At 44.1% G+C, this 26,215-nt stretch overlaps 2 protein-coding genes across 3 annotated transcripts; one reads left to right on the top strand and one right to left on the bottom strand.

The window, feature by feature from the left end:
- Positions 1-1,694: 1,694 nt before the first annotated feature.
- LOC110488747 lies at positions 1,695-5,528 on the bottom strand. The gene is made up of 6 exons (XM_021561090.2): positions 5,304-5,528; positions 3,893-3,976; positions 3,454-3,783; positions 2,967-3,194; positions 2,787-2,889; positions 1,695-2,660 (listed from the first exon to the last, which is right to left on the bottom strand). Exons 2-6 carry the CDS (start codon positions 3,942-3,944, stop codon positions 2,624-2,626), a joined length of 750 nt encoding a protein of 249 aa, XP_021416765.2. The 5' UTR covers positions 3,945-3,976; positions 5,304-5,528; the 3' UTR covers positions 1,695-2,623.
- Positions 5,529-10,375: 4,847 nt separating this feature from the next.
- On the top strand, positions 10,376-22,367 carry si:dkeyp-97a10.3. Of its 2 annotated transcripts, none has more exons than XM_036947283.1 (13): positions 10,376-10,562; positions 10,785-10,877; positions 11,715-12,065; positions 12,899-13,165; positions 14,599-14,886; positions 15,302-15,406; positions 15,632-15,690; positions 15,786-17,768; positions 18,933-20,648; positions 20,763-20,829; positions 21,235-21,352; positions 21,621-21,681; positions 21,766-22,367. In XM_036947283.1, the coding sequence occupies exons 2-9, from the start codon at positions 10,838-10,840 to the stop codon at positions 18,957-18,959; spliced, it is 3,120 nt and encodes a 1,039-aa protein (XP_036803178.1). In that variant the 5' UTR covers positions 10,376-10,562; positions 10,785-10,837; the 3' UTR covers positions 18,960-20,648; positions 20,763-20,829; positions 21,235-21,352; positions 21,621-21,681; positions 21,766-22,367. The 2 variants fall into 2 exon arrangements, with proteins under 2 accessions (XP_036803178.1, XP_036803167.1); XM_036947272.1 differs by having other exon boundaries at positions 10,377-10,562; positions 10,820-10,877.
- Positions 22,368-26,215: the final 3,848 nt, after the last annotated feature.

Raw genomic sequence — 26,215 nt, 5'->3', positions numbered from 1 at the left:
AGTCTGATTGATATTATCTAAGATCCCGAAACACGCCTAAAGGCACCACAAAGGCTAATCTCAGAATAAAAGGGCAGGATACATAACCAGGCCAGTCCGGCGGGCCTGTGAGTCACCTGTTATCTCCTACCGCGACACTGTATAGTTAAAGTGACTATGCATATATGATAAACAGAGAGTAGCAGCAGTGTAAAAGGAGGGGTTGGGGGGCACACAATGCAAATAGTCCGGGTAGCCATTTGATTACCTGTTCAGGAGTCTTATGGCTTGGGGGTAAAAACTGTTGAGAAGCCTTTTTGTCCTAGTTTGCCCCCGATGATACGTTGCGCAGATCGCACCACCCTCTGGTGAGCCCTGCGGTTGTGGGTGGTAGAGTTGCTGTACCAGGCAGTGATACAGCCCAACAGGATGCTCTCAATTGTGCATCTGTAAAAGTTTGTGAGGGTTTTAGGTGACAAACCAAATTTCTTCAGCCTCCTGAGGTTGAAGAGGTGCTTTTGTGCCTTCTTCACCACACTGTCTGTGTGGGTGGACCATTTCAGTTTGTCAGTGATATGTACGCTAAGGAATTTAAAACGTTACACCTTCTCCACTGCTGTCCCATTGATGTGGATGGGTGGGTACTCCCTCTGCTGTTTCCTAAATTCTACGATCATCTCCTTTGTTTTGTTGACATTGAGTGAGAGGTTATTTTCCTGACACCACACTCTGAGAGCCCTCACCTCCTCCCTGTAGGCTGTCTCGTCGTTGTTGGTAATCAAGTCTACTACTGTTGTGTCATCTGCAAACTTGATGATTGAGTTGGAGGCATGCATGGCCACACAGTCATGTGTGAAAAGTGAGTACAGGAGGGGGCTGAGCACACACCCTTGTGGGGCCCTAGTGTGGAGGATCAGCGAAGTGGAGATGTTGTTTCCTACCTTCACCACCTGGGGGCAGCCCGTCAGGAAGTCCAGGACCCAATTGCACAGGGTGGGGTTGAGACCCAGGGGCTCAAGCTTAATGATGATCTTGGAGGGTACTATGGTGATGAATGCTGAGCTATAGTTAATGATCAGCATTCTTACAAAGGTATTCCTCTTGTCCAGATGGGATAGGGTAGTGTGACGGCAATTGCAGCCAGCTGGTCTGCGCATGCTCTGAGGATGCAGCTAGGGATGCCGTCTGGGGCTGGCAGCCTTGCGAGGATTAACACGTTTAAATGTCATACTCACGTGCCAACTCATTGGCACTGTGTTGTCCTCAAAGTGGGCAAAGATTGTGTTTAGCTTGTCTGGCAGCAAGATGGCGGTCTCGGCGACATGGCTGGTTTTCCTTTAGTAGTCCATGATTGTCTGAAAAACCCTGCCACATCTGTCATGTCTGAGCTGTTGAATTGCGACTCAACTTTGTCTAGATATTGACGTTTTGCTTGTTTGATTGCCTTGCTGTTACAGGAATTAAAGGGAACTACTACTCTATTTGTATTCTACCATATTCCCCGTCACCTTGCCAAGGTTAAATGTGGTGGTTCGTGCTTGGAGTAGGCCATTCAAGGAGTTGGTCTGATAGTGCCCTCTAATGTCATAGGTCTCCCCCCTTGCTTGCAGAAACAATAGAGAACAAATGCAGAAAGGCCCACCCCCCACTTGTGCCATATCATGAACATACCTGTACCACCAAGTGCCTTTTAAGTAAATCAGGTGAAAAGGAGACTGGAGTGCGACTTTAATTAAATCATCTTATCTACATTAGCAGAAACAATTAACAATACGCTACAGTATTTTCAATTCAAGGTACGAAATGTCCCCCCCACATTCTGAATGAGCTTTTTTGTCCCCCCCCAAGTTTTATCATTAGAATGTCACACAAAACGAGGCAACAGTGTTCTTTAGGACCATGCAGACACCTCCAAGCGGTCAGGTAGGATGTTGCAAACCAGTTGCAATTTGAAGTGATATTATGAATAGAGGAATTTCTAAAACAAGCCAGTAGATGGCGCTATTAAATAGGTGGTGCTGTGCTTTTCCTCACTCATCCAGACTGCTGTGTTTCTATGTCTCTTCACTGTCTCCTATGGAAGTGTAGCAAAGTGGACGCTTACAAAGATTTCCTTACAGGTTATGAAATAGGTTAAATGCACACATGCACCGTCACAATAATTTAAAAATAAAATCCCATTTGCTTTATATCATACATAGGCATCACAAAAGTAGGTTTAGGTTAATTTGAACATATTTGTACATGTGCACAATGTAAATGTGATGGCATACAGTACTTTAAAAAAAAAGATACAAAGACATAATTAGTGAAAATATATGTGTGGACTTCGCAACAATAAATACCACAAACACACCAATAACAAGCATTTCGCTATACCCGCAATAACATCTGCTAAATATGTGTATGTGACCAATACAATTTAATTTGATAAATAGGCATCTCAATATATTGTATTGATGGCGAATAGGGCCACAGCTCTTGATAGGAATGATATTTGGTCTGGTATTGTGACTTGTTGCAACAGAATATTACCGTCTCATATCACTGTGTCCGTATGTGCCAAAGACTTGTGTGATCGTGCAGTGTGTAACAAAGTGTCATAGATAAGACTGATAACGGAACGCGATGGACCTCCTAAAGGTCATGTATTCCCATTCGTCCTCCGCTGTACGCATTTCCTGTTAATAACACACAGCAATGTCAAAAGAGTGCACGTACCAAAAAACAATACCAGGAGTTTATTAACGTGCCAAATGAATATATTACTGTAAAAGACAAGCCAGGGAGATGTTCTGTGATCTTACCAGTAGAGATATCCACATGTGATTAGAAGCACTAGGACGATGCTCAATAGTACACCACATAGAGTCTTACAGGATTGGTTACTTTGGGATGGTGTTGGAGAATCTAGGCAACAGCAAAGAAGCATGAAAGACACAAAAAAAACTCAATAGTCATAATGAATAATCATAACGCATGTATACCAGTGACGTAGTGTGTGACACTTGTCCCCAGACTGCTGTTGACAACACAGGTGTAGTTGTGGCCCTTCATTCCGGACACGTCGAGTCTCTTGCCATCTGCAGAGATATTGGCTGTCTGATTGGACAGCTCTACCCCATCCACCAACCAGGAAAACACTGGGCTGTCCCACTGTGCCCTGTCATTGGCCACCTCACACTGGAGCGACAAAGACGCCACAGGAGCAGCAACTAGGCGAGAGGGAGAGAGAGAAAAAGTTAGGCAGAACAAATAGTCCAAATATAGTTACATTGGTTTTTGCACCCTTACATAGTTTCTCCACATAAGGGTAGCCTCGGAACCCAGACGTCACTCACATTGTTCGGAAGGTGAGGTGAAAGCCTGTGACTGAGGCTAATGTCAAGGTTATTTGACTTTTTAGTTTGCACAGTATTTGACCCAAACTAAATCTAGGTAGTGACCAGAATTATTGGTGTAGCTGTTTCTCACCAATCTCTCGAACAACTATATTTGCTGATTGCTCGTTCCCCTTCTGGTCAGTCACAGTGATGGTGTAGACTCCATAGTCAAATGATCTTATATTCTCCACCCTAAATAAGGCCCCCTTCTGGTCTAGAGGATTGCCAGGTGCATCTTGGTGATCGGCCAGCCTGACCTGTCCCTGACCCTTCTCAGTCTGGCGGTCCCAAATCACCATGACGATCTTCTCTGTTGGTGTAATCTGGAACTGGGTCCGCAGGACCAGGTCTCTCCCCAGAGCCACATAAAGGAGACCCTTGTTCTGGAAATGCACTGACAGGCATTGGTGCGGGTGGGGCACTGAGGAAAGATAGACAAGGAATTACTATAAGTCTTATGTACACGTTACTGTACCATAGTTATTTTTACAGGGCAGTATCTTGGTGGATTATAAAAAACAATAACTCACAGAGGGCCAGGATCAGACAAATACGCCAGACCAGGATGTGCTGTGTTTCCATCACATCTGCAGAGCTATTTAGATTTTACAATGCTGAGGACAAAGAGCGAAAGAGTTTGCAACAGTATTTAAACGTGCACTCTATCACTCCCGTTGTCAGGGGCAGAGGCATATCCCCCTAATGTATTTGAAGGGGCTTTGATGGCAAAATGCTCTTCAAATCAAACAACAAGCTGTGTTTTGATCATTGTTAGCTACTGTATATGCATAAAAATGTGTTTCAATGGGCTTGACATATTTTCTTTTTCACCTTAGAGATGGTTCTGTGGCAACAGTACGGTGGAATTTACAAGATTATGTTATAATGCTATTATTGCATCAAATGGTTGTGTTTTATGCAACAGAATAAGGGGTTGTTGGAACGCTCATCTGTGTGTGTTCTACTGAGGATGGGCCTCTGGGAGATAACACTGAAGGGAGATTTATGATGTCTTTTGGGTGATAAAACCTAGAGACCTCATTCCAGAGCAGGAGTTAATGTTTCTGTTCTATACGGTACCAGGGAGACATGGCTCCAGTACGGAGTTGGGGGGCCAGACACTGGTCTCTACGCAATAAAAACGGTTTTTGTAGCAAATACTGTCTGCTGTGAATTATAAGTATCTTTCATACAAATCTTAATCTTGTGACCCATTCTATACCTCTGTTGTTCGTCATGCAGGTTGAAAGGGATGTATCTTGGCTATGAAATACCTTTCTACTTTTGTCTCGGGGCTCTCAACGAATCATCTGAGGGTGATTCGTCGACCAGCCATCATTATCGTAAAGCACTCAATCTATTCACTTTATGTGTGTGTGTTGTATTGACCTGCTCCCTTATTTAGAAGTGGTTAAAGATTTAGCTTAAGTATACCTCTGACTTGTGTGGTAGGTTTGTCTCTCCTCATTTGATAGTAAAGAAATTAACCACCACAAAATATATAAAACAATACTACGCATTCAGAGCAGTTTCAGAGCATTTTGAATTGCTATTAAAATATTCAAACTTTTCTTGCATATTTTTAACCTGCTCTGTATTACTGTACAATGAGACACCAAATCTATTTATGTGGCGGCATCCTATATTATATAATACTGTTTCCTTTTCCTGTCAATCCCTTCCGTTCATTATTTTGTACCTGATACAAGCAGACATTCTAAACATGGTCAAAAGCCATGGTAACAAGATAGTATGCTCAGTTGGCTAGTTAGACCTTGAGCTCACGGTTACTGTTGACTATAACACTTGCCTGGGTGCCAGTGATTCTGTTATAGCACCCCTTTCGACTTGTTGTCATGCCAAAGAATGCCAAATATGACAACTAAAAGCAGCAGCATCCAGGTTATTCAGTAGCACAAAAGACAGGTCTTCATAGCTTACCTTTTTCATTTGGATATTCTGTAGGGTGAACGTACAGGTCAAGCTTGATGTGTTTCTGTTTTCTTGCCTAATGTTTTATGATTTGAAGGCCATCAAACTTGATGCCTACTGGCACTTAAAATAGCTACTGTATGTAAGTGTGTACCTGTTTTTCTTCCCTTCCCACAATCCAGTATGGCAGGAATGAAGTTTAGCCTGGTGTTAAGGGAGTGACTCTGACAGTATCTAGGGGAGTAACAGAACGTGACTCCTACTGTACAGTGTCTCCCTTGTACCAGCTTGTACTCCTGACTGAAGAGTCATACATTTGAATTCATCCTTGTTACGGATCTGGTGCAAGGCACACAAATGCCCTTAAAAAAAAAGGAAACAATTCCACATTCCAGACTTTTGTTAGAACCCTACATTGGATGAAACAGTATTTTCAAGACTATCGCTGTTTTCAATTGTCATTCCTACATTCATGTTCAGTGTTGTGAAGTACTTAAGTAAGGAGCCACGTTACCCTCGGGCCTACTGAGCCCATGTCCATGCGTGCGGACAAGCAGACGCACATCCTCCCGCCAAGACACATGTCCATCCCCCGTACACACCTCCATGTGCACGCATTTACAAATGCATCAATATGACACTGACAAATAATGGTAGGGTCCGAAACGTAACACCGACCTGAGCCATCCGAGCCGCCCAGCCCATCCAGCCACCACAAAGATCCTTTGTTTTAAATACAGAGTGACCAATAGATCGGCCAGACCGCTCAGCCAGCCCGACCCGCTCGCATGTCGTGACCCCCAGCCGGTATAGTCAGTAACTCTCACCCCAACACTATTTACCCCAACACTTTCCCATTTAAATCGTTTCCCAAGGGGAAGGTTTGTTAGCAAAGTACACCCCCCTCAATAAAGAATCTCACACATAAAAACGCTGAGTGGACAAAACATTAGGAACACCTTAATACTGATCCCTCCTCTTCCTCCATTGTCATTAGAACAGCCTTAATTGGTCGGTGCATGGACTAGAATGTGTTAAGTGTTCCAAAGGGATGCTGGCCCATATTGACTACAATGCTTCCCTTAGTTGTGTCAAGTCGGCTGGCTGTCCTTTGGGTGGTGAAGCATTTTTTGATACGCACGGGAAACACTCTCTTCAAGTGCTGGTGTCGTCTGTGGTGTTGTAGCACTGGAAAATGAAAACGGAATATTCCTTTTGGAATATCAGTCAAGCAAATATTGTATGTATTGCACCTGGACAGATGATCAGATTAATGTGGTAATTGCTTTAGGGTTTGAAATGAAAATTAAAGCAAATATTAGCACTACCACTCTTTGTGTTATTTTCAGTATTCATTTCAATTCAACATCACCACCACCACCACACCACAGGTTGGTAAGACATTTTGAAAAAGGTCCCTATTGTTTGTGTATGTAGAGAATATTGTCACAAAGAGAGAGAGATATTCCCTGTTATAGTCCACAGCAGCAGCAGGGGCATGGGGACTGTCTCAACATGAATGGACTGAGATGGATCCACTTTGATGCCACTCTTGATTGTTTACTGTACATGTAAACAGAGGAAGACAATTAACATATAATTTAACCTGACAATTTATTCTGCTATTTTCAGGAATGTATTTTTTCCTCTTGACTTAATTAATTGTCACATTATCCGTTACCCACACGGATTACATGCACACATGAACTCATTCTGCATTTCCTAAAGACACTACGCTCTAACTTTTTCTTGATGCTAATTTTCCTGAAGCCTTTGAAGAAAGTACATCTTCTTGCTCTCCTCAGTTGTCCCTGGTTTGGCTGTGGGGAGGTTAGGATTGTCGACGGCCTGGAACCACTGGACCGCTCGTCTCTGGTTGGGATCAGGTTTCTTGTCCTGGGGATCCTTTTTGAGCGCAAACTGGGTTAGTGCAATTAGCAGTTTCTTTTACAGCTCTCATTGATGGAAGAGAGCTACGATTCACCAGTCGGCCTTGCATCAGTAATCTGGAGCCCGGAAGACTGAGGCAGAGTTTCAGCCATTTTTTTTGCCATCACTCGTGTGAAGAAATTGACTAATCCTTGGCAGATCTTGGAGAGTGGCTTTGAACACCCTGAGCTGGCCTGTATGTGAAGGAGAAGTGGGTGGTCAGACTCACAATGGATCTGACAGAGGGAGAGCAGAAGGCCACATCAGTATCTCCTAGTGGAGGAAGGAGGTATTTGAGGAAGTACTCTCAAAGGGATTTAAGAGACTGCTCTGTGAAGGCATAGACCTCAGTATCCCTCTGCTGATGGCTCCCTCTGGAGCTCACCTGTCTGCCTTCTGCTCATGAGAGCAGATTCAGGCCACAGAAGACACCGGGGTGCTGTTCTGCAGAAGGAAGCTGCAGATCTGCTCCACCAGCTGGTCTATGAATGGCCGGAGGATGCCTGTGGAGAGAAGGGCCTTGAAGCTTTCTCTCAGCTGAAGCGGCATCCTCCCACGCTGCCAACATATTGCCATGGTGACCTTATCTAACACCTTTGACTGGGAGACAATGCTGGTTGTGCCACTTCTAGCTCTTTCCTACAGTGCTTTAATGACCCGAAGGGTTCTGTCCGTGAAGGAGGGTGTTCCCTTAGATGTGGGAAAATCAGTGATACTTGCAGATGAGGAGGTGCTCTGGATAGCTTTCAGCTCCTTGTCCAGGCTCTCTCTACTCATTGTGCTGTCACAAAGTCCAACACTAGCTTTCCCTGGCTTAACTGTGAGGCTAGTAATGGGGAGATGTTGGCTGGTCATATGGGATTATGGGCATGGTGGAAGAAGTGCAACTCAGGATAGATTTATCCTGGTCTTCAACACTCTCTGAGCCCACTGTGTGATCAGATCTTGTCTCATTCAGATGTCTAGGAGCAACAGCGGCTCAGCTGCAAAGTGGTAGGCCACAGAAGCTCACAGAACGAGACCACCAAGTGCTGAAGTGTGTAGCGTCTGTCCTCAGTTGCAACACTCACTAGTTACAAACTACCTCTACAAGCAACTTCAGCACAAGAACTGTTCGCTGGGAGCTTCATTAAATGGGTTTCCATGGCCAGAAATGGAAACGCGTTATCTGGAGTGTTGACTCGTGCTTCACCATCTGGCTGTCCGATGGACAAATCTGGGTTTGGAGGATGCCAGGTGAACGCTACCAGCCCGAATGCATAGTGCCAACTGTAAAGTTCGGTGGAGGAGAAATAATGGTCTACGGCTGTTTTTCATAGTTCGGGCTAGGCCCCTTAGTTCCAGTGAAGGGAAATCTTAACGCCGCAGCATACAATGGCATTCTAGACTATTCTGTGCTTCCAACTTTGTGGCAACAGTTTGGGGATGGCCCTTTCTTGTTTCAGTACGACATGCACAAAGCCGAGGTCCAAACAGAAATGGTTTGTTGAGATCGGTGTGGAAGAACTTGACTGGCCTGCGCAGAGCCCTGACCTCAACCCCCTCGAACACCTTTGGGATGAATTGGAACGCCGACTGCGAGTCAGTCCTAATTGCTCAACATCAGTGCCCGACCTCACTAATGCTCTTGTGGCTGAATGGAAGCAAGTCCCTGCAGCAATGTTCCAACATCTAATGGAAAGCATCCTCAGATGAGCGTAGGCTGTTATATCAGCAAAGGTTTGACCAACTCTGTATTAATGCCAGTGATTTTGGAATTAGATGTTCAACAAGCAGATGTTAGATGTTCAAGATACTTTTGACCATGTAGTGTCGGTTCAGGGAGCTGGGCAGTGACTACTGCCACTAGTTGAGCAGCTATCTGGGCATTTCACAAGCTCCCGAGTGGCGCATCGGTCTAAAGCACCGAATCTCAGTGCTAGAGGCATCACTACAGACCCTGGTTCGATTCCAGGCTGTACCACAAAGGGACGTGATTCGGGGTCCCATAGGGCGGCGCACAATTACGGTTTGGCCGAGGGAAGGCCGTCATTGTAAATAAGAATTTGTTCTTAACTGACTTGCCTGTGTCATATGTACAGTAGCTACGGGCCTGAAGTTGTGTATCTACTACCAGTAGATTGGTGCAGAAAGAATGCACAGAAACAACAAGTAAGACTTGGCTACTAGGCATAATCAAGAGCTCCATTCTTTCATTTATTCAGGAAGAAAACCTTTTCACTTTGCTGTGACAGACTGTGTTAATTTCACTGATGCACCTATAATCGTAATAATGCTTTGTGTCCCGCCCTTGCTTTGGCTCCCTTGGGATGCGAACATGTGCATGCTCCTTTTACTGCCGGCTGTTTCCCTCTTCGAGCTCTCACTTATAGTGCTTGTTAATGAATTTATCTTTCTCATGGGACTACAATGCATTCTTGACCATAAGGTCAACATACTGTATAGCCTAGTTCCACCAAGTCACATTCCACTGGAAGAAAATAAAAACTAAGACAAAAAATACACTTTTTACTTGAGTTCATTTTTTTGAGAGCTAATTTCTCTGGATGTTTTTTAAATAGATATAATTGATAGAACTGAAGCTTTTTATACAATGTTTTTATTTTATTTAACATTTTGAGCTTTTATAGGTAAATACATTTTCCACACAGCCTACATTACAAGGCTACAATATGCGTTTGTGAGTTTGATCATTCCCTGTCTCTGCTAAAGGGCAGCACTAGCACATTCATATTTTCACAATCAAATCACCTCAAAAGAAATTCAGCTCCCCACATTTATGAGTGGAGCACGTGTAAAATATTCAACACAGATACAACTTGCTCTTGAATTAAAAAAGGTTAAGTTTTCCCACAAGCATCAACTGAGAAAGAACAGCAGGATATGGTTGTGATTTTGAATGGAAACGAATTGGTGTCATCGGCTACTAATGTTTGTAGCTGGTGTGCCTAAATAAACAAACCCAGCATGGATTGCGTGCTCTCTTGGCCCATAGGCTCACAATGCTGCTTTCAAGTAATTGAGGCGAACGATCCCTTTAAGAGGACAGGTGTGTCTGCAAGACAGGGGTGTATTCACTAGGAACCACACAGAAGAAAAAGGGTGAAACAGGGAGGGACCTATCTGAATTTGTCCTATAAGAAACGTTGGTTTTTATTGCTCAACGTTTTCCGTCGCAAGAGGTTTTACTAAGGTGTCGACTAATGAATACACCTGTGGAGACAGGTGAGAGTGGAGAAACAGGAAATGAAACCTTTCACACATAAACAAACTGGTTTTGCCAAAAATCTGCTAATGGCTTTTACAACTGAAACATGAGAGAAGAGAGAAAAGTCTGTCGTAAGTGTTGACATTGAAAATCTTTCAAGAGATGTTTTTAATTAAGTGAAAGTGAGAATATTCACAATAGATTAACCCTATGTACTCTGTCTGGTTTAGAATGCTAGCACGCTAAGCTACTAGCAGATCCTATTTGTGTTTTCAGAAGAACACAGCCTGGGTTTCTTTCTTTCAGTGTTTTAATAAGTCTTAAACAGACATATTTCATTCACTTTAATTTAGTTGTGATTTGCGTCTGAGTCAAAAATACTCCACAGGCTATCCTGACTGATGTGATGAACCTACACCTGCTTCCTGTAGTTCTGTCATTGGCAGGTAAGGCATCTCTCCTCCCTCAATTTTCTGACAGGGGCTTCAATGTTGACTTCAGTGAGTACCCTACCTCAAGCTGAAAAGAATGCTGATGGTGTGTATTTTTTAAATGTTGGAGGAGTAGCTCTACATTTTTATTTGGGAAATTCCAAGGTGACAGAAACAATGACTCCTCCCCAGCTCGGCTGCATTCTTAGTCCGTGTGTTCTGTTGCATAAATGAAAAATAAAGTCACACACTCATCTCTCCTTCTTGTGAATTTATTCAACCAAAGTTTTGGCTTAACAACCTTTTGTCAGGGTGTGTGATATCCTAATACACAATGTCCAATGGCTTTTCAGCCCTGCTGAGCCCTATGGGCCCTGATCGGAACGCTATGTAGTGCACTACAAAGGGAACAGGGTGCCATTTGGGACACCGTCTCTGAATCCCATACATACTTACTCTTTCCAGTGTCCACCTCTACTGAAGTCAGTTAAGCCCTGTATGGTTTTTAACAATGCTTTAAACGTGTGCTGCTGTTTTACGGCAAATGATCAACGAGGGAACCTCGGTGCAATTCATCTCAATTTTTGTCCCTCTCATGCACACCTTGTAAAGTCAATTCACCATGACTGATCAGGAGCATATTCATTTGATTTAGTATAATTCATCTGCTGAAGACTTGTGGGGCCTTTTATATGCTTGTAAAGTGTTTAGATAATTCCCCCAACTATATACCCCTCAAACTCTCTCATACCAGTGTTATAACAACCTGTCATAATCACTGTAAGAAAGTAAGCAAGTAAATGAGTGATAAGCAGTGTATTCCTTTCTTCTCCCCCCTCTCCTACCCTCTAGTCTTCCTCTCCGTCGCTCTCTCCCAGGACCTGGTCTCAATCCAGTTTAAATCAGATCCAGTCCTGGTGCAGACTGGCACCGATGCGGTCTTCACGGTGGTCACAGTGTCCCAGGTGTTTTCCATCACATGGGGGTACCCAGGTGGGGTGACGCCCCTGGGGCTGTGGGTGGGGGGCAGTGCGGTGCTCAACACTGTGACCCAGTACCAGGGCAGGGTCACCATCACAGCCACCCAGCTCCGTATCAGCAGTGCCCAGCTCGGAGACGCGGGGAACTACACAGTGATGGTGGACCCCTTGCCCACCACGGGCCTGGCCCAAAACACCAGGTCCATACAGCTCAGGGTGTTCGGTAAGGAGGGTGGGAGGAAAGGAAGGAGGAGTGCAGTGAGTGATGTAATGAGGGAGGAAAGGAAGGAGGGATGTAATGAGGGAGGAAAGGAAGGAGGGATGTAATGAGGGAGGAAAGGAAGGAGGGAGGGAAGAAAGGAGTGATATAATGAGGGATGTAGTGAGTGATGTAATGAGGGAGGGTGGGAGGAAGTGATGGAGTGAGGGAGATAAAGGAGGATGGGAGGGAATATTACAGAAGAAAGTGACTAGCAGTGGTGTAAAATCAGGCATGTAAGTGTAATGTGATTGTAGCCACTTGTTTGCCCAGACCTGTTAGTGTTTGTAATTACTATTGTTTCTAGTTACAGATGGCACTTCTATCTTTATTTTCTCAGTCCAGGCTTAGCGCTTATTGGCATTTTGTCTGCCCCTTTACCATCTGCTCCCATGTCTGGATATTGTTTCTTCTCCCAACCCTCCATTATTTTCATTAAACAAAATTAGTTTAGGCAGAAAACACTAAGCGTCGCTCTATTTTTCAGCGTATTTTGAAGCTTGAATTGAATCCCCCTCTGTCTGTGATCACACTGTGAAAGCCCAGTAATGGCTCATTCAAAATCTCTCCCTGTGTGTGTATCTCCCAATCAGTCTGCTACTCCAGTATTTACATTCATCTCACAAGCCTGGTCCCAGAATAGTTTGTGGCATGATAATGAATATAGGAGTTGTCAATTACCATAGGAGTTGGCATGTCCATAAGAGTTGTCAATGGCCGTAGGAGTTGGCAAGACACCACAAACAGATCTAGGCCCAGTCTATAGTCTCCCTGCTTCTCTTCTCTCTCCACCCTAGATGCAGTGGATGGCGTGACTATGTTTGTGCCGTCAGTGGCTCTGGAGGGGGGCAATGTGTCTGTGCGCTGTACCTGGACCAAGGGGACAGAGACCAGTGTGCTGTGGGGTAAAGGGGGCTCTGCTCTCACCTCAAACTCCAGGGTCACTATCAAAGGGGGCGACTTGGTGATCAACCCGGCCAGGAGGGAAGATGCCGGGCTCTACTCCTGCACCGTCTCTAACCTCGTCAGCGCTCAGTCCGCCTCAAAGACCCTCACAGTTTATTGTGAGTAATTGCATGCTCAGCTGCTAATGCTAATAACATAAGCTAATTAGACTCCTACACAGTCTCACAAGTGAGCAGGGTTGGATTACCGATTTGGCATGCAGGGGTAATCCAGGGGCAACTGGAAACTGCAACATTTTCTCTCAGCCTCATAATGGCAAAACGTGTAGAATAGCATGGGATTAGCTATATACTGTAACTGCACAATTTCCTCTAAACCTCATCCCACTGCTGTCTTGCTTCTGAAGCTAAGCAGGGTTGGTCCTGGTCAGTCCCTGGATTGGAGACCAGATGCTGCTGGAAGTGGTGTTGGAGGGCCAGTAGGAGGCACTCTTTCATCTGGTATAAAAAAAGATATAATGAACAAAAATGTAAACGCAACAATTCAAACAATTTTACTGAGTTACAGTTCATTTAAGGAAATCAGTCCATTTAAATTAAGAAATTAGGCTCTAATCTATGGATTTCACATGACTGGGCAGGGTCGCAGCCATGGGTGGGCATAGGACACCCACTTGGGAGCCAGACCCATCCAGTGGGGAGCCAGGCCCAGCCAATCAGAATACGTTTTTCCCTGGATGTGGAGGTCCTGGGTTGGCATGGTTACACGTGGTCTGCGGTTGTGAGGCCAGTTGACGTACTGCCAAATTCTCTCATCGATTTTGTATTTATTTCATCTAATGAAACATGGGACCGACACTTTACATGTTGCATTTATATTTTTGTTCAGTATAATAATACCCCAATGCACCCGGGCAGTGATTGGGGACATTGCCCTGTGTAGGGTGCCGTCTTTCAGATGGGATGTTAAACGGGTGTCCTGACTCTCTGTGGTCACTAAAGATCTCATGGCACTTAATGTAAGAGTAGGGTTGTTAAACCCCGGTAAACTTACCTGGTAAAATAAGGGTAAAAAAAATACATAAGAAAATTGCTGAATCTGTTGAATTGCATGAGGTTAGCTGTAAGACCACGCCATTAGAATCGCAGGGGAAACTATGGCCCCAGATGTGGTGGTCCGGCTCTGACTGTGAGTCACTATCTGGTGTCCAGGGTTGTGTTAATTAGAGCACACACACAAAAAAAATGGTGTCTGATTTGAGAAGTCAGTTGTCTTTCCTTGTTTTAGTCTGTTTTCTTTTGTTTGGTGCCTAATGTACACGACCCAGCAGCTAAAATGCTAATGCTAATACTATGAGCTAGTTGTTTTACTAGCTAGCATTACACCAAGTAATGTAACTGCCTGTTAGCCACAGAAGCACATCACTATAAGGGCTACAGGGCTAATTCGCATTATCAATAACGACTCGTGAAGCCACTAGTCATACCCAACCCCAGTAATATTGACCCCATGCATTTTGAGGTGAAACTTTACTGTGACAGTCTGTGAGTCTGTCTGTTGATGTCCCCCGCCCCCTTCCCATCCCCTCCAGATGGTCCCGACACCCCCGTGCTGAGCAAGGCTTCTCCGGCAGACTGTGTGGTACGAGCGGATGCAGTGGTAGGCCAGACGATCCGACTCACCTGCGTGTCTGACTCCCTGCCCCCCGCCACTTTCTCCTGGAAATACAACAATGAACCCGTGGCGTCTGGCCAACTGGACAGTGGCGTGTTCAGCCTCCAGACCTTCTCCACCAACCAGAGCGGCCAATACAAGTGCGTGGCTAGCAATGCCATCACGGGCGCAACGTCGGCGCAGGGGACGGACCTGGCCATCGTGGGTGAGTTATGCAGGACGGACACTGACGTGACTCATTCTGATGACTGTTAGTTTTGGACAGCGCAGCGGCATCCATCTTCGAGTGAAGAGAGGGGAACATTTTGGCCCAGCCTAGCCCATCAGCAAAAGATTGATCAATCCAAATGCTCTCACAATGAGAATCTAACTCTTTTTCTATGACTTTCAGCTGTCTTCACTGATGTTCCCTTCATTTCCACCACTCATTCTCTCTCACCTCTCTTCCCCTGCCATCACTTCATCATACTCTTTCTGAAACCTCGTTTCTTTCTTTTCCATTTGTCTGTCTGGGCTCCGTGTCTCAGACTCATTATCATTATTAATTATCCCCCTGCTCATCACTTTTTCTGTCTCGGCCTCCCTCCCCCTCATCCCTCCCCCTTCCCTCTCTCTCTCAGGCACATGCCTCAGTGCAGGGGCAGTCGCAGGCATAGTGATTGGCTGTGGGGTCGCTCTGATCTTAATCGTCATAGCCATCGTACTCCTGGTGCGCTGGAAGAGAGGTGAGTGAGTGAGTGAGTGTCTGTCCTGTCTCTCTGGTCTGTCTGGTCTGTCTGTCTGTCTGTCCTGTCTGTCCTGTCTGTCCTGTCTGTCCTGTCTGTCCTGTCTGTCTCAGTAATATCTTGTAAACTCTTTGAAAGCATTCACATTGACCTGTGTACACTATGCTCATTTAAACATATGTTTCTGTGTTTGAATACAGTATGTGACAATGTTGCTTATTGCAGTTGACCGAAGACTGAAGGAGGCCACAGGACAAAAGAGACACCCAGAACTCATGCTTACAGTAAGACACTCTTCTTTTTCCCAGAATATTAGGATTCTGAAAGCAATTAACCCATTCATGTATTCCCTTCTCTTCTCTTTGTCCCTCTCTTTCAGCCCACTGAACCCCCTCCACATGGTACCCGGACTTTAGGCAGAGGCCATCACTCGGACCCACCGCTACACACAAACCCTCACAACTTCTACACTGTCCCACCCGATGGCCACGATAACACACACACACCGCCACGCAACATTAGCACACTCCAACACAATGGCCACGCCAACAGAAATAGGTTCCCACACAATGCGCAACATCCGAATGCCAATTCATTTCCACAGAATGGCACCGCGCAGGACCACGACACTTTCACACACACTGCTGCACCTCAGAATGCCAACACACTCGACACCTTCCCACAGATGACTCAAAACCACCCAAACAATCCAAACATACTCATACAAGCGGGTTCTACTCAGGTCGGTGTTAACCTAAACACACTGGCACACAACCAGCAAAATAGCAACGCACAGGTGGCCACGGTTCACGTCAATCTCAATTCCTATCCAACTAATGGTCAACAACCCAACCAACAGTCACAGCAACAATTTACAAGCCCACAGGACAGTACAATGCAGAGGAGCGCCACCAATGTAGCCAACAGTGCTAGTGCTCTTCAAGTTCAAAATATCAACCCACAAACGTTCACACAGACTGGACAGTCATACTCCAATCCCAGGATGCAAATTGGCTTGTCATATCCTGGTGATCCTTCACAGGTTGACCACAGTAACTTAGACACTGGTCCTCAAGTTTCTACTGGTCCTATTCCTACTGGTTACACACACAGGGGTCGAAGTCACACTCTCCAGCGAAACGCCAACACGCAGACCTACCAGATGGACCAGGCTACTGATACCCAGCCTAGACACTCCAACCCAGCAGCGGCCAGCTCTGTGCCACGTGATGCCAGCCATACCACACCAAGTGCCAGCTCACACCGCCAACAAATGCCTTGGGACCGTCTGAGGGGCACCCCGGCGTACCCCAACGAGCCCCCCAGAGGGGTACAGGCTTCCCCCGACAGCAGATCCACCTCTGATGGCACCTCTGAGTCCCCGTCCCAGGCTAGACTATCCAGACCACACACCAGGAAGAGTGGGCCAGGAGCACAGACCCAGAGTCCCCCACAGAGCCGATCTACACCCAGGAAGGCTGCACCGACGGCGGCCAGACAGACCCAGAACCTCCCCCACACTCATGGGACGAACACTGAGCCTGGGGCTCCAAGCCACACACAGTTGCATATCAGTCCCCATGCACACGGTACACAAAGGCAGAGAGCCCGGCAGGATGTCAGAGTTCAATCCCAGATCACAGCTCAGACCGCTTCTCAAAGCCAGACTGGCCCCAGGCAACAAAATGCCTCCCGCAGCTACCACAACCCCCAGACACAACAACAGGGACCAGGCGCTCCACAGGGACTAATAACCACCATGCCCCAAGGCACCACACTCGACATTCGAGCTCTCGCCAATCCAAATCACATCCCACAGACACAAACCGGGATTCAGTATGGTAGGGGAAACACACACATGATACCGCAGCCCACACAAGACCAGAGACGGACAGCAACACAAGGTTGGGGTGCACTAACACAGCCTGTTACACAGAACCCCAGTAGCCTCACTCAGACGGCCCTGGAGATGCACACACTGACGACCCCGAACCCTTTTCACAACCGTAACCACCAGACACAGGCCGCCCTGCTCAACACCCAAGCTCGAGGCCCTAACCCTGGGCACCAGCGCCCCCCCACGCCCCCTCCCGTGATCCCTCTGGCTCAGTTCCAGACTATTCCCAGAGAACGCACCCAGCACCAGTCCCCAAACCGGGGCCCCACTGGCCCTCTCAGGCCCTCGGTCAACGTACACAATGCACAGAGACACCCCAATGCTCACCCGCCCCGCAGACACCCCGGTGCTAGCATGCCGGCCAACCTGCACTCGGGAAATGCCCACCACGTGCACGCTGATAACACACACAGGCACGGTCAACATACTCATCATGCCCACAGGAACACTGCCCACCCACGCCAGGTAAGTAGACACCAAAGTAGTGTTTGATATCAGAGCCAACCATTCCCATATGTTTGATATATGTTGATTAGCCATTTCATGTTTCATTAATCGCCACATGGCTCTCTGTCTCAGATGTGTGATCATTATGCCTGTCTCATCCTGTCATGTCATTCTCTGTGCATTTAGTTTCTTTGGTTTCCTCTCATTCTCACTGACAGTTAGTCAGCCTCCCAAATGGAACCCTATTCCCTTTATAGTGCACTATGTTTGACTAGAGCCCATAGGGAATAGGATGCAATTTGGGACGCACTTTGTGTGTTGTGTATAATATGTGACGTGTGGAGTTACCGGTAATTTACCCAAGTTACTGTAATCTTCTGTAATTTTGGTAAGTAACAGGTAATCTATGGTAACTTTGGTAATTTATACTTGAGTAATTTAAAAAAAGATTAATATGTAGTATTTATTTTTTTATATCTGTGTCCATATTGTCCATGAGTTTCTAGTGGATAGACCATATGGTTCAAGAGAAAATTGCCAAATTAATGAAAAAAGCATCTGATAAACTATGGCGTTGTTTTCAATTCACTCTGCAACTCTTCCAACGGTTTACTTTTTTCACCAGTTTGCCGCCACAACATTAAATAACAACAAAGACATATTGACATGGCCAAATAAATATATAAAGGATATTTCATGTTGAAAGTCATATTACACACCAGTGGTCTTCACTGATTTGATGGTTTATATTTAGGATCTAGTTTTACTTTGCCATTTATTTTGTATTTTAAATTATTTTATATATTTATATCTGTGATAAGGCCACACAGAGGGACAGAGATAATGACGGACACCTGTGATAATCTGAAGTACCCAAAAGAACTACATAAAATCGTTGAAACTTCAAAAGTTTCCAGTAATATACATTCCATTTTGCAACCCTAGTCACAGGGAAGCTTGCCAAGCAGCTTTTATAGCGGGGCCTGCACTTCCTGTTGAGTGACAAGTATCTGTCTACTGGAGTAATGACAAGAGTATTTGGCAGGGATACAGTCAGGGTAGTTTGGCTGGGTGTTTGTCTGCCTATACCTTACCAGTGTTTCAGTGTCAGAATTGTGTCAGTGGCTATGTTGAACACGTCTTGTATATAATTAAGGGCTTGTTCTTTCTCTCCAACACCAGACCCACCAAGGGAGGCCTAGACACTGAGAGATGCCAACGGACACACACACCAGCAACTGACAAGAGGAGAAACACAAGCATGGATGACTATGGGAGCCCCACTCTAAAGCAATGGAGACCAAGCAAAAACACACATATGCGCGTGTACATACACACACACACACACACTTCCCGCAGTCGACTCCCCCTGCCTGTCAAGTGAATGTTATCTGTTGATTTTCAACAGTACCGACAATGACTCACTGGAAAACACACACAGAGGTGTCTTTTCTGAAGCACCATATAACCAAATAGTAGTAATGAGAAAAAGGCCTGTTTGAGGCGAGACACTCCAGGCCGTGTGTACGTGGCCTCTCCCATTCAGCGTGTTCAGAGCGAGAATGAGGCACGACCACAACAATGAGGACTTGAAATGTTTCCATTCATGTCTGTGTGTGTGTTGCTCCTTGTGACTAGAATAAACAGTAAAAAGGACAGAAAAAGAGACCCCTTGCTGGACTGATTCCAATTGAATGGACTTGACCCCTGGGAACTACTGTGTGAAAATTCAGGAGGAAAAAAGCCCCTCTGCGACTTGCTTTATTGAATATTTCCATGGAAGTATTTACGTGGCGACTTTCTGTTTACAGATGCTTCTCTTGACACCGCTCAATTAACGGGATTCGCCTCGGCGCCTGGGCTTCAGAAGCAATGCTCAACTAACTATGAAGGAGACCCCACAAATGGATGGGCCGCTCATTAATTAAGTGCTTTTATGTGACTTAAATGACTCGGAAAATAATAACGCCCATGCGTGGAGGAGGTCAGCACAAAGAGGCTGCTGAGCTGCTTTTCCCCGACTAAGCAAAGCAAAACAATTTGCTCTGGGACTACGATGCTCTTTTGTGTGGGGGATTAGCACATTAAAAGGGATCTCTATTGGAAAGAATCTTAGTTTTCTTTCGAACAAAATGTATATTTAATTTTTTTATTTTTCTGTTACGTGCTAAATATGTTGGACTGCTATTGCAACATGTGTCTTTGTGACTCAGGGAGTCTGTTTTATACTAAAATATATGTTCCATTAAAATACAGAAAAGAGGATAAATATGTTTTTTAAAGATTAGGGGTCTCCATTGAACATAGTTTTTTTCCCAGGACTAGGCCGCCCCCATATGTTTTGTTGATGATAATAAAGTATTTTGATTTACAGGAAAATACTGTATGTCAGTATATTACATGACATTCATTTTGATATAATGTTACCTACCTAATGGTATAATCTTAACTGCTTTTGAAATAATCTTGCCCTCCAGGCATTCTGATCTTCAGCTGTTACAAATATTCCCAGAATATTGTATTTACTTAACAGTTTTTCAGTTGAAGAATCTGCACTGTAAAAATGTCCTTTCTTAATTACAGCACAATTATTTGCAGAGTTGCCAGATTAATACTGTAATTTAGCTTTACAGCAGAGATGTTCCTTCCTGTAAAACATGTTACAATATTCCTGCTGTAAATGTGGGCACCTGATTCCATGGCAGAATTTAGTGGATGTGTCATGGTTGATTGATAGAGTGAATATGCCCACTGAATCTCAAGCCATATCTTAAAGCAATAACAATAAGGAAGATATGTTGACCTCTGCATTCAGGACTAAGAGTAGGAGAAAGTCCTTTCGAGAAATGAGTAGCTGCGTTGAACTTTTGAATCCTGTTTTGTATGTGCTGACACTTGGTGAGTGAGAAAGGTTGAATTGAATAAAATACTGTTATTTTTTTGTGAGTATGCGGACTCCCTTAGGGAGTTGTTGATTTTCCACATTAGTGAAATGCATGTCTGTTTCCTCAGCTTGTTATGGAGGAATTAGGAGTTTCTGGCTTGCTGTTCTATCAGTCCCTCAGCACAGCTCCCACTTGTGAGTACATCAAATACAACCCTGCTCCACAACTGCTAAGATAGAAGGACTTTGTAATGTTGAGTAGTGGTAGAAAACATATTATAGTTATCCTCCAAAGCTAAATGACTGTCTGTTCTTCCAAAATGATAGGAATACGTCACGTAGGAAGACCCCATTGCCGACTGTATATGCTGATACTGCTCCTTTCCAGAACTCAATTTGCATGTACATTTAATGTGGCTGTTTTACTCTCCTTCCATGATATACTGTGTTTACTGCAGCAAATTGTAATTGTTTATGTTTCACATTAGAGCATAAAGTAGCGTACAAAACAACAAGGCAACAGGAAGGTATGTGCAAAATCTGCATTTCTGTTGTGATTACATTTCATAATGATGTGTGTGTCTCCTCTTTATCACACAGTGGCTCCACCAAGCCCTCCTGACCCAGACGAGCCAGTTCTGCTCATCGTGTGTGTAACCCTTGCTGTGGTTTTGGTGGTGGTTTTTCTGGGGATCTACTATGGCTTCCAACGCCACAGGTAGTATAAACCCTAGAGGGTGTCTCACACACAGGACAGTCAATGGGCCTATTCAAATACCTATTCAAATACATGTGTTGCTCCTTCTTTCCATTGAGGAAATCCATGATCCGACACTTTGATTAAAGCAATGGGGAACGCACGTTTTCACTCTTGTACTGATCAGTGATTACCTCAGGGAAGGGAGGAAAGAAAGCATCCATTTTAGAGGTATTCACTCACTGCGCAGATGTAACATGGTGGTAAGTCTCCTCTTCGTTTCCATCAGTGCTAAGAAAAACATAACTGACGTCACCAGGAGACATGGGTCCATGATGATGAGTCCCGAAGTAAGGCTTAAATCCTTCTCATTTTGAACACCTATCTGTTGTTTTCTATTTCAATTCCATTTTGATGCATGTCTCTCTTTGCAGGGACTGGCTGGAGCATAGGCGTGTTTGTCTGCACAGGATGTGCATCTGCATGCAAATGTATTGGCTGAAGCCCAGTAGCAACATATTCCAAATGGCAACCTATTCCCTATTTAGTGAAACTATTTTGACCAGAGCCCTATGAGTCCTGGTCAAAATGAGTGTACTATAAAGGGAATAGGGTGCCATTTCTAACACAACCATAATTTCAACAGAGTCTGGAGTTAAGTATAACATCAGTCTGTCTGCAATAAACATTTTGAGCAACAAAATCAGACAGGAGTTTTTATATATTGTAACTCCACTAGGGGGAGCCAAGCATGCAAGAGAGACTTCAGGGGCCTCATCGATGAGAGCAAATGTACTTATTTAAAAAAAAAAATTTTTGCCTCCAAGGTCTTTTCTATTAGATAGGATTTTACGACACTGCTTGTTCAATATCACAAAATTAAAACAATAGACTTGCGCCATCGGCAAGGAATCCCTTGGCTGCAATTCAATAAATATACTGAACACAGATAAAACTGTGTTGAATAGCAACAAGGAAACCCACAGTCATGTTTAGCTCGTCTAAAAAAGGATCACAGTCAGATATTGATGTAAACCACAACAGAGAGAACAGAAACCCAAGACAGAGCATGCTTGGATTATTTCCTGGCTACAGACAACATCAACATCCTATAACTGCCATTTTCTCTTGCGTTGATGCACAGATGGTTATTTTTATAATACCAGACATACTGTAGCAGAAGAGCATCCACTGAAATACGAACATGAATGGTCAACAAATTTAAAAAATAGGCTTGTGTTTTCAATAGATACTTTCCTGCTGTATTTTTGCTGAATTGTACATCTTTTATTTTATTTTTGCGATCCATTTGCGACCGTACTGTACCACCAGCATAGACACAGTACTGGTTGAGTTTTTTTGCTCTGGTCATCAAGTCTTATCTTTAAGTGGCCATCAGCAATCGAAACAAGAAAGTGTTCCTCCCCCACCCCTGTTCCGGCGAAAAAAGCTGAGGGATGGGTCTGGAGAAATGTAACCACTCTCCTATTCATAGACAGAGCTATGGATGCAAAGACTGATCATCCATGATGTCGAATTATAGTCATAACCATGCTTTGAGGCTATATATAGTGTTTGTTTACATTTGCTTTGTTTATAAACATTGGAGTAAAACAAGTTTATATTTTGGGCATTTACAAGTTACATTCTTCAACCATCAATGGGTACACACAGTATCATTAATTCACAAGTCCAAAAATGGACGAAGCAAATGCAGATTGCCCCTTTAAAGGAAATAGATTTATATGTATTCTATTTGTGTATTACCGTCGTGCATTTATTTATTACCAGGGAGGGGTTGGGCAGAGGCCTATCAGCTGTTATGAGGCCATAAGAACAAAACATATCTTCAACAATAAGCAGTAGAGCTAATGTGTGATCTCCCCCATCCATTGCACTGCTACTGTACTTAGCGGTATTTCTATAGCTCTACTACAGTAAGGCCTTGGGAGGCATGAAAAGGAATTCAACCATTGTTCAACCATGTTGTCTTAGAGATGACGGTAATGCTCCTCCATTTCTTTAAGGGCCTCTAAACAGAATGTAATCTTCATAATTGTCAATGTCAAGAATTGAGACGTAATATATCTTAGAATATATCTTAGAAATGTTGCTGCTAGGGATAACACATTAACCTGAGGTTTCTTGAGGGCAACAGCTGAAATCTTTTCGCATCGAAAAGATAAACCTGATCTCATTCAGCCAAAAGCCTGATGGTTAATTGCGACAACTCCAAGGTCTTGCGGGAACTCATTGGATGATCGGACAATGACTCAGGGCATGCAAGCACATACACACTGACAGCAGGAGGGTCACAGTGACGGACACAATAGTCACATTGTATACCCAGGTCTGGCGAGAGAACACACAGTGGCAATCAATGCATGAATCGGCCGCTGTAGACAGTCAACCATGGTGCAGTGCCAAGCACGAGACGCCAGCCAGTCAGATCGTACCGTTTTGATAAACAGCGCTCGACTTGCTCACGCCGCACACGGACCACGCTGAGGTTTCCGGGTAATTACGGGGAGAGACTAAGAATAAAGCATTCTAATTATCACATGGCTCCATCTATCAGCACACCACACACACACACACACACACACACACACTGTAAGCACAAATGTCAGGGAAGGCAGCGCTCGTCGTGACAGTCCCTGATTAAACACCCTCCAAGATGGCAGCTTTTCATCTGACATGGTGTGCGCTCCCCTGATTGCCCCCCTATCTTACCTTCATCAGTACAACCAGGGTGTTCTAAATGCCCTGCTAGATAGAGGACTTTGTCACTGCTGTGAAATGCTGTGTCATTATGTCAAACGGACGACACGTATATTATACCTGGCTTTTCACTATACAATTAGTGTTGGATTGGAGCCTGGATGGGTGGCACACACAAAAACATAGTCTGTATCCCAAATGGCACCATAACCCTCGGATCAAAAGTAGTGCCTTACAGAGCTGTGAAAAAGTGTTTACCCCATTTCTGATTTTCAACATTTTTGCATATTTTGATACTGAACGTTATCAGATTTTCAACCAAAACCTAATATTAGATGAAGGGCTCCTTCGATATATGAAGGCAAGCCATCCAGGTCCTGAGGCAGCAAAGCATCCCCAAACCATCACACTACCACCACCATTCTTGCCATTGGTGTAAGGTTCTTACTGTGAAATGCAGCGTTTGGTTTTCGCCAGGCATAATTGGGACCCTTCTCATCCAAAAAGTTGACTCAAGTTTTCAACAACAAAAAAAATCACCTGGATGATCATCAAGACTCTTTGAAGAATGTTCTATGGAGCAGATGAGTTCAAAAACGTTTTGGACGACATGGGTCCCTTATACCAACGGTCAAGCATGGTGGTGGTAGTGTGATGGTTTGGGGGTTCTTTGCTGCCTCAGGACCTGGACAATTTATCTTAATAGAAGGAACCATGAATTCTGCTCTGTATCAGAGAATTCTACAGGAGAGTGTCGGGGCTATCCGTCTGTGAGCTGAAGCTAAGCGCAGCTGGGACATGCGGCAAGACAACCATCCTAAACACACAATCAAGCCTACATGAAAATGGCTATAAAAGCAACAATGGCCTAGTCCAAGTCCAGACCTAATCCCAATTCAGATGTTGTGGCAGGACTTGAAACGAGCGGTTCACGCTGAAAAAAGCGGCACAACCAGTTATTGAGTGTAAGGGTACTTTTTCCACACAGGGGAATTGGATGTTGCGTAACTTTGTTCATTATTTGTTCACTCAATTTCCCTTAATCTAATATTAGGTTTTGATTTGAAGGTAAAAAAATATAAATAATATAATATAAAAATATAATATAAAAAAATATGCGAAAATAGAGTAAATCAGTAAGGACCTAAATACTTTTCCATTGCACTGTATATGTACTGTAGGGAATAGGGTGCTATTTGAGACTCTATTTGGGACTCATACTTAGTATTGTTGGATGTAAACAAATATTTCCTCACTACTATGAATCCCTCTTCTCTGGGCTCTATCTTGATTTGTGCAATATGAAACCTGCTTTTGAACAGAGAAGTATGCGTGTACGAGAGTGCGTCCATATATGTGTACATGTGTGTATATACGTGCATATTTCTGTGTATACGTGCATGTTCGTGTGTGTGTGTTACGTGAAAGACAGACTGGAAAGTATTGAAACCGTTTCCTTGAAGAGACTTTGACCAACTCACATCTGAAGCACAATCAATCATACCATTTATAGATACTTGTGTGGTTGCTTTGCTCTATAAATGGGAACTAACATCTTATGGGTTGTAACCGCAACTCAAGTTTCTCCTAAACAGTTTTTTTTTGTTTTTGTTTATAGTAACTGTGTAGTTTCTAGGGACGATACATTGTAATTTAGTGTCCACTAACTACTCATTCCTTAATTTCGTCATACAGTTTGAGTCTGCACTCTACAGTACACATAAACTCCTTGCTCAAGCAACAAATAGAAATTTTCTTTTATTCAAAAATGCTAAATTTGTTCAGTTGGCATTGTACTCAAATTGCACAGGGTTTTAGCCATTTTGTTGTACAGGGAGGTTTGAATTTTTATGCTGAAAAGTCAAAAAAATGTCTGTAAAGACTGAATAAACTCAATGGCATGAACTGTGATTTCACAGGATTTGTGTGAGTTCTTGTATGAAAACATTGAACCTTTTCCTGTAGTCAGATAGGCTATGTTAAAATGAATTAGAGGGGACAGTATATCAGAGAGCTTGATATTTCCCATATGTAATTAACATTCTCCACATGCCAAATGATCCATGTAAAAGGTTGGGTGAGAGGTTTGTATTTTTTAAGTTATTAGTTTATTTAACAAGAAATGGTATTCATCCATAACCCTCATACTAACCCCAATTTTAA

The sequence above is a fragment of the Oncorhynchus mykiss genome, chromosome 2 (assembly GCF_013265735.2).
Source record: "Oncorhynchus mykiss isolate Arlee chromosome 2, USDA_OmykA_1.1, whole genome shotgun sequence".
Lineage (NCBI taxonomy): Eukaryota > Metazoa > Chordata > Actinopteri > Salmoniformes > Salmonidae > Oncorhynchus > Oncorhynchus mykiss.
Note: the sequence above shows the minus strand (reverse complement) of the source record. Positions and strands in the feature narration are given on the sequence as shown.

What these genes read in the sequence shown, in the direction of transcription:
- LOC110488747 (XM_021561090.2), bottom strand. Translation starts at nt 3,944, where the DNA reads ATGGAAACACAGCACATCCTGGTCTGGCGTATTTGTCTGATCCTGGCC. An exon ending in TTGTCTGATCCTGGCCCTCT is followed by an intron (nt 3,784 to 3,892) that starts GTGAGTTATTGT and finishes ATCTTTCCTCAG; the next exon opens with TGCCCCACCCGCACCAATGC. An exon ending in TGTCACACACTACGTCACTG is followed by an intron (nt 2,890 to 2,966) that starts GTATACATGCGT and finishes GCTGTTGCCTAG; the next exon opens with ATTCTCCAACACCATCCCAA.
- si:dkeyp-97a10.3 (XM_036947283.1), top strand. Translation starts at nt 10,838, where the DNA reads ATGAACCTACACCTGCTTCCTGTAGTTCTGTCATTGGCAG. An exon ending in CATACAGCTCAGGGTGTTCG is followed by an intron (nt 12,066 to 12,898) that starts GTAAGGAGGGTG and finishes TCTCCACCCTAG; the next exon opens with ATGCAGTGGATGGCGTGACT. An exon ending in CCTGGTGCGCTGGAAGAGAG is followed by an intron (nt 15,407 to 15,631) that starts GTGAGTGAGTGA and finishes TGCTTATTGCAG; the next exon opens with TTGACCGAAGACTGAAGGAG.